This window comes from Oryctolagus cuniculus, chromosome 1 (assembly GCF_051225735.1).
Source record: "Oryctolagus cuniculus isolate XC-2025 breed Fujian yellow rabbit chromosome 1, ASM5122573v1, whole genome shotgun sequence".
Lineage (NCBI taxonomy): Eukaryota > Metazoa > Chordata > Mammalia > Lagomorpha > Leporidae > Oryctolagus > Oryctolagus cuniculus.
Genome location: NC_142867.1, coordinates 229,979,150 through 229,994,224, shown reverse-complemented (window position 1 = coordinate 229,994,224; position 15,075 = coordinate 229,979,150). Strand labels below are relative to the sequence as shown.

General features: G+C 47.4%; 1 protein-coding gene across 3 annotated transcripts in view; it reads right to left on the bottom strand.

Moving 5' to 3' along the window:
• Positions 1-680: 680 nt before the first annotated feature.
• PBX3 (PBX homeobox 3) overlaps positions 681-15,075 on the bottom strand; it is a 227,656-nt gene continuing 213,261 nt past the window's right edge. For 2 of the 3 annotated variants that reach the window (XM_051855254.3, XM_089302719.1), the window contains 4 exons: positions 7,386-7,551; positions 6,131-6,243; positions 5,241-5,330; positions 681-2,204 (listed from right to left, as the gene is read on the bottom strand). In XM_051855254.3, coding sequence (XP_051711214.1) covers positions 2,112-2,204; positions 5,241-5,330; positions 6,131-6,243; positions 7,386-7,551 — 462 coding nt within the window. In that variant the 3' untranslated portion in view covers positions 681-2,111. The remainder of the gene's footprint in view (positions 2,205-5,240; positions 5,331-6,130; positions 6,244-7,385; positions 7,552-15,075) is intronic. The other variant, XM_051855265.3, reaches the window with a different exon arrangement.

Sequence of the window (15,075 nt, the reverse complement as noted above, 5' to 3'; positions counted from 1 at the left end):
ATAGACAATTTGCTGCAACTGATTAACATTAATCTGATTTCCTGTGAGTCAATTTCCTTGAGATATAGTAAACAGTCCAATTACCTGCCATGGGCCTCTTTTATTATCAAGGTTTTGATATTAGCAACAGAAGTGTATGTAAATACATGGAATTTCTAACAAATCTGAAGAGAACGAAAACACAGCTTAATCCGGTTAAAGGGTTTGTAGTTTGTCTTACCGACTGGAAATTTAGTTTGGAAAGTAACGTTAACTCACAGAGGCTTTGCTTCTTTAATAGCATTTGAAGGCCACCCTTGGCAAACCTTGGCTGTCCGCAGCTGTGGGACTGAAGGGGGCTGCGGCGAGGGCCTGGCCGTCATCATGATCTAAAGCACGTTCCCCTAGCAGGTGCCAGAGGCGTCGAGAGGTCAGCAGAGGGCGAGTGCCAAGGAGACCCGGGGTCCGGCGCTGCCCCTGGGCTCTTAGCTCCGGGAACTAGGGGCATTTGCTTCAGCTCCCCAAGCTTCAGGTGAGACGGTGAGCGCACGGCCTGCACGGGAGGGGTCCTGTCAGTGTGGCTGTGACCCCCCACCCCTCCCCGCCCCAGCATTTACTGGCCCCCCGGTTCAGGGTGGGCCCTCTCCTCTGCCTGCACTGGCTGCCTGGCTCCAGGAGCCGAGTAAGAAATGGCATCAACATTTAATCATGAAAGCAAAAAGTTTATTCATGTTTTAAACTACATATAACTACCACGAGGAAGACTTTTCAATCCAGGGTGTAATCCAGTTAGAAAGGAACACGAAACGCTTTTAATACATTAGAATCACCGCCACAAATTATTTTCATGACTCAATCAGTTTCAGAATCGCATACAATACAAAAAGAGAGAAAGGAGAGGGGCCCCATTACGCAGGGTGAAATGTACAGTACTGAATACTGAAATCCGAATGCATCACAATTAGTCGCCGCTTTTTGTTTTTTGCATGGATTAGTAACAAGATGAAGAACATTCAAAATGTTTCTCAGTATTTACAACAGTTTTACTGATCCTGTGTTAAATTAAGACCAAATGTTTCCACTCTCGATTTTTAAAAGTTGCAAATGCAACCCTGATTTTTCTTTTAAAAGATTACAATGTACATTACATTTTATGAAGGGAAACAAAGAGTTAATTACAAGATGCAAAAAGATAAGAAAGAGACGAACTACAGCGTGAGTATTGTTCAGAGGTAGTAAGTGAGCACTCTAAGCTACAGAACATGTTGAAATTCTATTGGTTTGTATGAGTTCGCATGAGGTAATAAAGCTGTGTTTTGATTGGTGAGATGTATAAATACTCTTTTGCTACACTATATACAACACTCCAGAGAGCAGGGCCTTGTGTGGATGCCCAGGACGTAGCAAACCTTGACAAGTCTGTGCAGCACCCAGCGCACACGGTTAAACCCCAGACGGATCTCGTTTTCACCTCTATCAGCAGCAAGTATCTTCATCTCCCAGAACAATCTGGATCCATAATTTAATTACCGAGCAGACTTGGGCACTGGTGCTTTCAGAGAGAGAAAAGAGGCTACCAGTCTCTGATCTAATTACGACATAAGCGATCGCAACACCAATGTGACGAGAAGATTCTTAAACACACATCATGAGCAGAGACGCCGAACAGTGCTTTTATGCCAACTCCATCAGCGCACGCAAGCAGGACAATCGAAGTCTGCGACGGAGACACGTGCCAAGTTCGGCTGAGGCCAGGTGACTCTGCGTCTGCTGGAACATCGAGGCTTAGCATACACTGTACTTCTTACCCTTAAGGCCAAGTAACTGGCAACTGTGAAACCATTAATGTAAAATATTGATAATAAATTATGATAAAATAGCTACAGGACTGTCAACAATGTTAAATCTTGGCCTAATTGGATAAAGTGCCTTTTTTTAAAACATTGTGTGTTTTTAAAGTATAAATACAAATGATTATGATTCCTTAAAAAACAGATTTACCAAGTTCTCTAATAAGACAAGGTTTTACAGTAAAGCTGTAGATGGTGGGCTACAAAACCGCGTTCCTCCTCCTCCTATTGCTCTGAATGCACTTATCAAGGCGTGTCAGCCGGGGAGAGTGTGGCCAGAGATTAGTTAGAGGTATCCGAGTGCACACTTCCCGGGCCTTCCGTAGGAGAAGTCACAGAAGATGGAGTTGTCGCGTCCTGCCAGCCTCCATTAGCCTGAAAGGAGAAATACAGTTCAGCGGGCGCGCATCTACGTATCAATTCCACTCCCCAATTTAAAACAGCCAGATGACAACACGAGAGCAAAGATGCATTAGCAAAATGCATTTTCCAAACCCACTTTGGCAGGAGTTGGAAGCATGTGTTAAAGTGGGATTAAATGCATGTAAAACAAATCCATCCCATCGAGTAAGACTTGGCAATAAATCAGCAGGCGGAAGAAGGCTTCAGCTGGTCCCAAGCTGGCACGAGGCTCAGCCTTTGATCTGCTGGCAAAAATAAAGCGACTCGAAAAGCAATCTTTGAAGAAGAGAGCAGTGGAGAAGCTCCACACAACACCTCGGCAGCACCCTGAGCGCCACGAAGTACCAACTCGTGCTCCCACAGGAGCAGCTGCCCACCCTCTCCCCATCCATGCCTGACAGCGGCTGCTGTAACCCTTGGCAAATGCAGGCCAGAATGTCCCTCCAAACGGGATCTTCCGGAATGAAAATGCATGAGCTGTGGAGGAGCACACACTACTCAAATCCGGATTCCAATTATCTGGAACTGGGCTCCTATCCGGGACACAGCTCCTGCTCTGCCCATGCCGCCGGCCTTTCCTGCCTCAGACCTGCATCAGCAATAGCCCAACTCAGAAACAAATTTGCCTTCTGTCTTGGCCCATAGAGGCACTTGCTGAAGTCAACGTCTGATCAGATTGCTGCTGTGGCAGACAGCTTGTCACTACATATTTTTATGTCAGTCAAGAAGAGGAAGGTGCTGGGGTTGTGATTTGGGGCACCCTCAGTGGAAGTGACTGGGTGGGCCTTTCTGGAGGGCAGACGAGGGTGAGCTGGCCGACACCCAGAGCCTGCAGCTCCAACCATCCCCCACACTCAGGCCTCCCATCCCAGTGCCGGTGTGGGTCCTGGGGTCCCCTACCTCCCTCACATCTACCGCAACGTCTGTGAGTCTGTCCAAGATGTCTTCTTTCAGGCCAGGACTCTGTATCGATTCCCCACCCAGCCCGAGGCAGCTTTGAGATGAGCTGTGTGCTGGTGGCGGTCTGCTCTGCGCTGCGACTGTTGTCCCGGGGCACTCCTGTGCTCTGACTCACTCCCAAGTGCTGCACACAATGCACCTTTTCCACCTTCTAGGACTCGGGGAACAACCATTCTGAAGGAGATGACCAGAGCCAGTGGAAAAGAATTCTCTAGGCTTGAGGCATGTCAAATTCAAGTTAGAAAAAAAAAAAAAAAAAAAGAGGGAGCAGACTAAAAACAAAAACAAGAGCCAAGAGCAAAAAACATAGGCCACAGTGGTGGTGCCTCATCGGCGCCTCAGTGGCGCTGGGGTGGGCGGTGACGTGCCTGAGTGTGTCCGCTGGGCTAGGAAATCCTCTTTATCTAAAATGTAAGCTGTTCCCCCCCTCAGGTAGGAAAATCTACTTAGGAAAAGAAAAACCCTTACCCAGATACAAGTCTAAAGATATTCCATCTGAAGTAAACATCATTCCTCTTTTATCCAAATTTATAAACAACAAATGCACAATATTTTTACCCAGCGTGGCAGCTGGAGGAGAGGTTGTCAGCAAGCATTCTTTTTTTCAAAATAAATTAATCCTTCCTCTGGTGGGTTGAGATTATGCGCTGTATTATCCAGCAGCGCCTTATCAAGCCTCATCAGGGAAGATGGAACTCACGCCTGCAAAGTGCTGCAGGCGATCACAGTTTCATATTTTATCATGTTGATAAGGATATCGCACACTCTCTGAAGCATTTCAAAACCCTTAAATGAAAAAGGAGAAATGCAACTAAAAGGCTTTTTATATGGTTTGTTGTGGGTTATTATGAGTTATTTATAAACCCAAAAAGAAAGATTTGACATTTCAAATGTAAAAGATTTGAGTATTTAATGGTCCTTTTTTCTCTTTACAAGTGGACATCCTCAATCACTTTTTAAATCATTAATATTTACTCCCATAGCAAGCCAAGGCTCCGGAGACGGAGACGTCCGTCCATCTTCCTCCCGACTCTGCCGCCATGAGCGGGGCAGTGCACTCCCTCCCCAGATCCGCAATCCCAGATGCCGTCTGTCCACTGCTCCACCGAAGCTCCACGCTGGGGAACCAGTGCCGGGCCCCAGGCCCTCACCCACATGAGTTTTGCCTTTCTCCATCCATGAAGGGGTGGGAAAAGAGTCAGTATCAGTAAATTGGTTATGAAAGTAAAATGATTTCCTTCATAACTAACAAACGAGAAACCATTAAAGTTGCTACATATGATTTTCACCCCACATGCACCACTCAGCAGCAAGGTTTCAAGAAGTGAATTCCTGGCGCCAGCACTGTGGAATGGGTTGGGCCACTGCCTGAAGTGCCGGCATCCCATATGGGTCAAGGTCAAGTCCCACTGCTCCACTTCTCATCTAGTTCCCGGCCAACGCCCCTGGAACAGCAGCAGAGGACAACCCAAGTGCTTGGACCCCTGCACCCACGTGGGAGTCCTATAGGAGGCTCCTAGCTCCTGGCTTCAGCCTGGCTCAGCCCTGGCTATTGTGGCCATTTGGGGAGTGACCCAGAGGATTGAAGATCTCTCTCTCTGTCTCCCTATGTAACTATACCTTTCAAAAAAATCTTCAAAAACAAACAAACAAGAAAAAGAAGCAAACTCTTGGCTTAGCTCGGCTTGCTGTTTGGGGGCTTCCAAAACTGGTACCCGTGCTGTACGGGGGCACTTTTCCTGCTGCGATTCCAGGACCAACGACCTGTGGTCACCATCTCTCTGGAATACAGTACGGCTGGAAGGACACGGGGTCTTAATGGGCTGGTGCTGAAGTCCCTACTGATGACAGAATGCAGCCTCCGTCCTCTGGGAGGACTTCTGAGGGCATCTAGGTGACATGAAGCTCGAGTTGCTGAGGTGAAAGTGCAGCTAACACACCACCTTCCCTACGCAAAGAAAATGAGAAGCCAAACCCACTGGCCATCCCTGTGTCATGAGGCACGGTTTACCTGACACCGTTCCACAGCTGGCTCCCCAGGGTACTCACATTTAAATTATGTGGACTGTACAGCGAATTTCCTCCAAGGCCATCACTGTAGCCTCCCGTCTGATTGATAACATGACGGAGGGTATCCACCTAGAAGTGAGACGAAACGAAATTCATCATCCCACACCTATTAAAACATCATTACTTACAAAGGGAAACAATTTGAATCATGTGTGCCACAAGGGGTTAGCATCTTCAATGGAAGACAAATTTATTACTCAAATGTGGCCAGCATCGTTTCGGCAACTCTTTGCATATTTTAACTCACATGCTGTTGCTTTTCACGCCAGCCAAACAATGGCATCCTCAAGGCAATGCAAACTTTCCATCGACAGCAACCCAATGCATGTGGTGGTGGGCGAAAAACTACTCCACTATGTGCACTGGCTCAGTCTCCCTGTCTCTCTCTCTCTCTCTCTCACACACACACACACACACACTTCCATTTTATGCATTAAAAACTATATAAGTAGTTGTGCTCAATTCAGAGGATGAGAAAAGAATTGAAGTTGCAATCTATGAACTCAGGTTTTTTATTCTGGCTTTATACAGGAATGAAATAGAGCAGTATGTTCTTAAACCACACACACGTTGGCACATGCAAGTTTTCTGTTTTATTTCGTAACAATAGGAAGAGTCACCCAACCCCTCTCCATGAGCTCAAGCCAGAGCCGAATGCATTCACAAAGTTTGTCAGGTTTGAATCATCGAAAGTCACTGCTCACTTGACTTCTCCTTAAATTAAATGGTGGGGCAGATGGGTCATGTTGGGAAGCACCCAGCACAGGGTCTGCACAGATGTGCAGACCCCTTCCACGGGGACAGAGGAAGGAGTTTTGAGCCCACGCCCTACCCTGCTAGAAAGGCCCCAGCTGGGGCATTTCTCCTACCTGTGATTGCACATTGGCTCCGACTTGGGACCCTTGGTAAGAATCCCCATTCAGACTCTGCATGTTCATGAACATGTCCCCAGAATTTGGGAGGTTAAAAGAACCAGAAGAACCTGGAAAGGAAAGAGTTCAGTAGCTGAATAACAGAGAGCTACATACACAATCCTCAAAGACCCAGAGGCAGGGGGAGGAGAATAGGTGCAGAGGGGGAAGGCGTGCACAACACAAAGCATTTCTGGATCTAAGAGGGAGAAAGACTCCAAGGAGCTAGGTCCTGTGACTCCGCTTACATCTAGGAAAATTCCTATCCACCAGGAAGCCCACAGTGGGGTGGGGGTGAGGGTGAGAGAGAGAGAGAGAGAGAGAGGGAGAGAATACAACAGTAAACACCCAGTAGCTGGCCTGGAACCTTCTCCTTGTTTCCAGTTAGCTCCCGACAGTTACTCAGAGAAGAGGTGTTTTCCTGAAGCTCTTTGCTGACCATACCCTTTATCTGCCTTTCCTCTCAGCTGTGTTCTTGTTCCATGAAAAAGAACCAATGGTAGGTGGGACACAACAGACAGAAGCCCCTAACTTCCTGAGCTATTCACATGTACTCGAAACATCTCCTTAGGAAAGCCCCTTGAAGGCCATTGATCTGTACAGCTGTACACCTTTCATTACTACTCAAGTTTCCCATAATTTAAAAATCCTTCATCATGAACGTCACATAAAATCTGGCCAAATGGACTGGATGAGGAGCCAGGAGCATCACACCTGTCGTCGAGTCCCATGTCTCTCACAGCTAACAGCTCCCAAGCCCACCAAGCCAGCACGATGATAGAAATGCTAGCGAGGATAGCAGACTGCAGTCCACAGCTACGCTAGGTAGGAAGCACCGCTGTACCGAATCCAACAGCAACAGGTGCATTTCCCACCTTTGCTATTTCATTCTCTGACAGACTACTAGTGACCTCAAAGTGACGCATGGGGCAGTACAACTCGAATAATCATGGGTGATAGCACTTTGCCTGGCTGCTGAATTAACACCACTACTGAGTGCAGAAGTTCCAGAATCTGCTAGTGGTGAGTGGTACCCACCAAGCACAGTGGGTTTACAAGCTTGGGCCACCCACTCGTTTACCCATCCCAAGATCAGGCCTGCACTAATCTTCCTTTGTAAGCTCACTGCGGGGCTCTCATCTCCTGGGCTGGGGGCAGGATGCTGTGGCATAAGGCTGCCGGGGCCAAGTGGGCAGCGAGCCCTGGTACGCACCCGAGTTTGGCGTGGTGGGTGAGTTGGTCTGGTTGTTCTGCACGGCGGCGGCTACCGCGTGTGCAGCTGTTACCGCTGTCTTTGCAGCATAGAGATTGGCTTCTTCCTGAAACTTGCCGATATTCTTCTTGTACCTGATTCGTTTGTTGCCAAACCAGTTGGACACCTACAAATTGCAAGGACATGGAATTAAGGGAGAGAGATCAAAGAGGAAAAACACTCAAACTTCCAATAATAGCTGTTGGACACCAAGAGACACTCAGTTCCCGGCTTGCGATTTCATAGCCTGTGGATAATGCAGCATGGTTTTAGGAATTCACCTTCTCTGTTGACAAACCTGTCACACTCTTTTGGTCTCTTAGAGTTGGCTACAGTAACACTAAAATGGCTGAGAGTGCTGATTATAAAAAGTAATCCAACTGGTATTTACCAATTAGTACACAAATAACCAGCCTCCTCCCTCAAGTAACTGAACAACTAACAGAAACATCTATTAAGTCAATAATAAGGAGTCAGGGAAGAAAAACTTATTCTTTTGGAGTCTGGAACACTTTTGGCAGCTGAATAGTAGAATCACGTTTGGTCTTCTGGAAAAAGAAACATTCATTCATAATGGATGAACAATCCCTTTATCTCCTGCCTTAGAAAATACTGCATGTGTGCCAAGATGGCCACCCCAGACCCACCAGTTAACACTCAGGAAGGTCACAACTCAAAAACTCAAGTCATTCCAGTAAGGTTAAATGCAAATGCGAAGGAAGCAGCTCAGATTTCATCAGGTGGAATATGCTTATTCTTCTCATGACCACTTATGATGTCAGTCAGTGCAAATGGACCACAGCACCAAAGAGGGTCTTGGCAACAGGCAGATTTCATCACATTTCATGGACAGCAAGACTTCAGACTAACATTCTGGCCCAGAGCTCAGATGGTCCAAGTACTTGGGCCCATGCCATTCACGTGGGGGACCTGGATGAAGCTCATGGCTTCTCCCTGGCCCAGTGCTGGCTGTTATGGCCATCTGGGGACTGAAACAGTGGATGGAAAGTATCTCTCTCTCTCTAACTCTTTCGCCATGGTATCAGGCTGCATGGGTCACTGTTCTACCCTGCAGGTACCACATCCCTAACAGCTACTTAGGAGCCTGAAGGGAAATAATGAGTGGTATGTAGTTCACAGCCCTCCCACCCAATTGACATCAGTGGGCGCCCTCGTTGGCCACCTCTGCCAAGTCTTGAATGGCTTTGGAAATGGAACCCTCGCGCTTCAACCTATGGCATCTATCCTTTTGGAAGAAGCCAGAGAGCCCTGGCAAGAGAGCCACGTGAGGCCGAGCCTGGCCTTGCTGCCGTGCATCTGCTGTCCCTTCCTTGAGAGCCTGCGTGCGCAGACACACAGGCATGCTAGCTGAGGTTCATCTGACAGAAATAAGCCACAGCTGCCCGGAAGTAAATATGCTTCAGACTGGGACTCCTGGCTGTTTCGATTCACCACCTTTTCACATACTGGTTTATCCTGGCCCTGAAGGGCAGTAGGTACCCCTCTTTCCTGCAATTGAATACAGTGGCCATGATAACTGTGTCTTAGTGACTCTCCCACATGCTGGGCTGGATGCAGAGCTCTGCACAGGTTCTTATTTAGTCCCAACCGTCTCGGGGCGGGGTGGCTGGCAGGTGGAGTCCCAGGCAGCACAGCAGTCCCACACCTGATGGCCCTCTCTCTCCTCAACTTGCTGGGCCTCTCGGCAGGGTCTGACCCTCGTAGTCACACCTCCTTCCTGGCGCTGGCTCTCCACTGGTTTCTGTGACGCCACACTCCTGCTTCTCTCCCAACACCTGCCTCTCCCCTGACACACAGCTCATGCCCCCACGCTCTCTCTCCTCGAGTTCTTTATCCAGATTTGACATTCCTGCCAGCCTCTGTGTCCCTGACTTCTATGAAGAACGTTAGTTCTCCATTTTTAGGTAAACATCCCAACACGTTCAGCTCAGTAGGTCTCAGAAGGACCTTAGGTGCCCTCTAGGTTCGCACTTCTTCTCTCTTGTCTTTGTGCATGAGACAGAGAGCAGTGGGAGGTAAAATAGCAAGGTTTATTAGGGAAGGGACATCCGTAAGGACGGATGGGCACCTCTCCAGACAGGACCTGAGAGACTGGGGGGGGGGGGGGGGCGATGTTACATGGTTGAGTAGAGAGATTACATCTGACCAGGCCAGGCAGGCGTCTCAGCAGAGAGGCAGAGGGCTGAGCCGTCAGGTTGAGGCCTTGGGGGGGGGGGGGGGGGATGGGTCTTTGTCTTCACATATCTCCTCCTGAAACAAAGGATTTTATGGCTGTAAATATTAAGAAGCTCCTATCTGAGTTTTCCCTTGAAGGTATCAGACAGGAGGAAGCCTAGCTGGGCCATCCTGGGTTCAGAGGAAGGGTGAGCAGGACCCCTAGAGAATGGGGATCCGGAGCAGGGTGTTTGCAATGCAGACACTGGGCTGCATCTGGGAGATTGTGGAAGATTTGTCAGGCAGAAGGGGCGGGACCCCCCACCTGGCAGGTTATCGGGTAGAAGGGGGCAGGGCAGGAGGGGGCAGGGCAGGATGTGAATACCGGGCTGCCCCTGAAACATTGTCAGCAGATGCATATGCTGGACGTAGATGTCTTCTCTTTAGGCCTTTATGTCACACACACATAAGCTCACAACTGACTTCCTACCTAACAACACCACCTCCAGAGACATGCCACTCACTACCTACCTCCCAGAGCCCGCGATTCTGAAGATGTGAAGTCCTCATGGAAGTGTGGTTCTCGTAATTCTGAACTAAAAGCTGGCTCCCTTTCCCTTCCACCCCATGGTCTTACATCTGACATCCAGACTGGCACACTATCAGGCCCTCAAATTCAGCCCCAGGGACCTAGCCCCATCCTGCCGTTGGTCTCTTCCTCAAGCCCCCTCTGCCTACGGGAGGTGTGCACGGTGACCATGCAGGACAGGCCAGTGCCAGGAAGAGCCAGGAGAGCACACAGGTGAGGAGGCAAGGCGGGCTGGAGTCCGGCACAGCAGCAGGAGTGAGAGCGAGGGACAAGCACCGCCTGGCCACTGACTGGCCGAGGGTCGGGGGGAAGTGGAGGCAGACGTGATGCTGAGGTGGGCCCAGGCCTTGAGTGGGGTGGAGACAGATGCTCTGGAGGAGTGTTCCGTCCTCCCAGGCAGAGTTATGTCACTCTAAAACCAGACAAGCACTGAATCAAGACTGAACAGGGACCCCACAGAGGTTGGCTCTGAAAATGCTCAGTAAGCAAGTTCTATCAGAGCCTCCCTCACCTTTCGCAGGTTCACACTCTCGGCTCCAGAGCAGGGCCACTCCAGCTTTCCTGAATGAGACTGCTGGGCCCAGAAAGAGTTAAATATTGACTGTGTCTGTGGTGCAAAGGGAGACAGTCCTGGCTGAGAGGGAATTTGGCATTTCTTAGGCATAATTAATGAAAATTCCCCAACTCTGAATTTAGCAACAAAGGCCCATCTTAAAATTCTCTTCTTCTAAACAATTCTCAGTTGGATTCAGTACTTTGTAGTTAATATTACCTTGACAATCAGAGAAGCTATAATACATTAATGAAACCTAGCCTGGAAAATCAGATTACAGCTTTATTAACAGTTTCATAATTGAGGAATCTCTGTACCATCGAAGGTCTCATCTCCAGATATGTAAGAATCCTCTGTTTATGCATACCTCTGGACCAATCAAACAACAGTCATCACTAATAAAGGTTTATTTAATTCTCACAGTAAAATTTTAATATCACCAGCAGCCTGGGGAAGCTTTAGCAAGTGGATTTGCTTGACATCAGATCGTTTCTATTCTGCTAGTCCCAATACTTCTTAATCTTTAATATCAAGGCAATTAAAATTAATGGCCACTCATCCGAAGCTACTGTGGGCAGTGTTTCCTTGACACCAATTGTTTGATGGGATTACCTAGAGGTTAAACTAACAAGCAAGGTTTAATTGGAAGCAATGAAAGAAGCAGTGATCATACGTTATGTTTAACCTGCATAACCACATCTAAATGAATATCTAAAAATGTTAAACTATTTCTCAAATTAAAATATGCACATCACATTCTGGTATCACGGATTTGGGTATTGCAGCTATCAGCTGTTTAAGACCACACCATTGCAACCGAGATCACGTAATTAATGTATAAATCGACACCTAAATTCAGGAAATTTCGTCACCTTTTAAAAACGGATGCATACGATTAGTTGCGGAAGAATCCCCAGGCTCACCCTGGGGATGAAGCACCAAAAGCTACAGATCAGGGTTCACAGTGGGCCAGGCTGTGTGCAGGGGCACTAAGGAGAGCAGAGCTTGCTGTCTGAGCCGGAATGGTCCATACATGGGTCCCAGAACAGAAACACAGGCAGGAAATTGGTGAAGGGAAAGGGAATACACTGTCCTGTGCTTCTCTTTTGAGCCACGCATCAAGGATTCATGACTCTGGACTGTGCCAAAGGCAAGTGGCCAGGCAAGAATTTTAAGATCAATTTAAAAATAAGAATGTAATCACAAGTACTCTCTTCTGCTGATGTTCATTGTTATCAGCCCCCAGACTGAATCTCTGGCAATCAGGGGGGAGAGGAGTGAGCATTTTGCAGGCTGCCAATTCTCTGGGACTTTTCTGCAAGTCCAGGCAGCAGCAGGAAAAGTTTCTGGTCTCTCCCATGCTATACCATGAATTTCCCCAGCCAGTTAAACTGCTGGTTGCCCATCATTTGAAAAGCAAAAGTGCTTTCCACCCAATACAATCGTAACTGGACTTAACTTTGGGATAGTTTCTTGACTTCTTCAAAAATATTTCACTCATCATGTCAACTCAGAACATCGTGCTCTGAGTGAGGTGGGTCCGATGTGGGCAGTGCCGCACTATGGTTGAATGCTTTGGACCCAGTCACGCTGTCTTTTGCTGAGTAGCTTTGGGCAGGCTATTTATTTAATGTCTCCTCTCACATAAAGCGAGAACAATAACACCACCAATGTGGTCCTTACAGAACTCTTGGATGCACTAGTGATTCAGGCATGCGGTATTTCCCTGACAACACCCAGCTATCACTAACACCCAGTGAAGAAGTAAGAGATCCAGACTACACGTAAGTTGTTCCTAAATCACACAAACCAAAGTGTGATGGATCCAGAATTCAATCCAGGACTCCCTATCAGCGTTTGCTGGTTTTATAATCAACTGGGACAGGATCGCTGAGCATCTGCTAGGGTCAGTACTCTACTAGGTGCTGTGGGGAGAGAGAAACTAAACATATGGCCTCTGCCTGCCTAGACTTTGAGATCTGGTTATGAAGGCAATGCTGGGCACTCGAGATACTTAGCAACAAGTGCAAGATGCTGAGACTCTCACACCGAGCTGTCCAGGGCAGCCTCAGTGCAATGAGGATTTGGAGGAAGAGTAGGCGTGGAAAAATCAGGACAGCCTTCCAAGGTAAGGTGCAACCTGAACTGGAGCTCGGGATCAATTCAATCCAGTCCCACAGTCCTACTGACTCCCCACTGCAGAGGCAGAAACCCCCAGGAGCTCATGTGGACACAGACAAGCCGGAAGAGGAAGCTGCTGCCTTTCCCCCCAGGGACCACGCCAAAGTACCAGAGGTCTTAATCCTCTAACTTAACTCCTTCCCTTCTTAACTCAGAGCCCCCTTTTCATAGTGAAAGAGGAGAAACCACTCTAAAGGGAGAGAGTGAAGGAGAATCAAGGCATGCTTCTGGAAGAGGCGGCATCTGGGAGGGAGACTCCCGAGTTAGAGTTCTCTGGGGCAAGGACGCAGCAGCCAGACAGGGCAAGGCAGTGGAGGAGGACGTAGAAGGGCACAGGGGAGCCCCCAGAGGAGCTGGGCAGGTATCTTGGACCTTCTCCCTGCTCCGGGCTCACCGTGTCACTGCCGAGTGCAGGGAGAGCTGGCATGGAGCCTGAGGTATCCCAAGCACCGTGGACCGGGCAGGGAAGGCACGTGGGTTGAGGCAGCCCTCCCGGCCACGTGTCTGACCAGGGCTGCTGGGCTGCGCACGTTTCACTGAAATCTTCCCTGAAGTCATTCTGAAAAATCAAGTACCTCCTCACACATTTTTCCTCTCTTGCACATTTCTTAAGTTGGCATCTACAATTTTTCATTATAAGTCTATATAGTTGTAAACAGTGCTATTTCAGTATGTCATAAATGTTGACATTTTAAAATAAAACTGTAACACTATTCTTTAAAATGTATCCAACCTAACATAAATAGCAAAGCAATTCGATACCCACTATCCATTTTAAAAATACATAAACTTGCTCTTCTTTGAGTCTAAAATTTTTATGCTCTTATTTTTTTGTTCTTGAAAGTGCATTTCCATTTTTCTATCCTGTATTCTCTGAATGCAATATGCTTTTATGCTCTACAGAAGAAATATATGGAAATTAAAATTTTAAAATTGTTTTTATTTCCTGTAATTACCATGCTGTACATATTTGATATTTCTTTCTGGATTAAGCTATCATTACAGTTAGTCTACAAGTGATCAAAGCAATACAAGTACTTATTTTGATAGAATGCTAATTTTCGACCACCAAAAGTAAGCTTTAACCACACGCATTTCTTCAGCAGAGGGGCGGGGGTTCTCAGCGCTGACTGAGGAGGCTTGTTTTTTCCCAACATTCTGTACTGCTCTTTGCTGGGCACATGAGAGGGTCTCTTATTTAGGAGCACTGGGTGGGAGTACTCCTCTCTTTCGTGCAATGGGAAATGGGTATGTGGGGATGGGGATGAGGGAAAAGGATGGCCAGCAAGGGGGCCTTCCCAGGGCAGGGAGGGGCTGAGAGGACCACGCATGCCCTGAGGCAGAGCTGGCCTGCAATGCCTGACAGTCTTCAGCTGCTGTGTGGAGAAGGTGTCCCTGGTTTGAAGACTGCTTCCTTAAGAAATCGGGCTAATTCTGGTTCATTTCAACTTCTCTGTGTGACACAACATGGGAACTCCTTGGACAGGGGTGCTTGGAGAAGTCCTTCAGCCATAACAATGGGGCTTACTCAGGCAACCACTTCCATGTGTCACAGTGACCTTTTGCAGCTAGACAGAGAACATATTTGTCAGCTCCAGGAAATCAAAAACAGTCTGATTACAGAAGCAAACCTAAGGGTATAGATCCAGTACCTGTTATTTAGCATAACCTTTCTGGGAAGTAAGGCCACACACATACATACACATAAACATACCCTTTGCCTAGCATTACTAAGAACTTATCTTGAGGAAATATTTAGAGATGTATATATGAAGACATTTGCCACAGTCCTACTTAACAATACCAGAGAGAAATACCTAATATAGCCACACCTGTATAATGGCGTATAACAATGATTAAAGATCATGTCGAAAAGAAATATATAGATATGGGAAATAAAAGGAGGAGGAAAGGGTACTTTTTTCAGGAGGTTCTTTTTGGTAAAATATGTACATATGTATACATTTGTAGACATACACACACATGCATGTACACACAAGACAAAAGTACTACAGCACATGCAACCAATGTGTGATTATCAGTTTCAGTGGGTGTAGAAATATAGTCCTACACTGCTTAACAACAGGGTAACATTCTGAGGACCATGTAGGTAAGTGCTTTCCTTGTGCAAACGTCAAAGTGTGTTTACACAA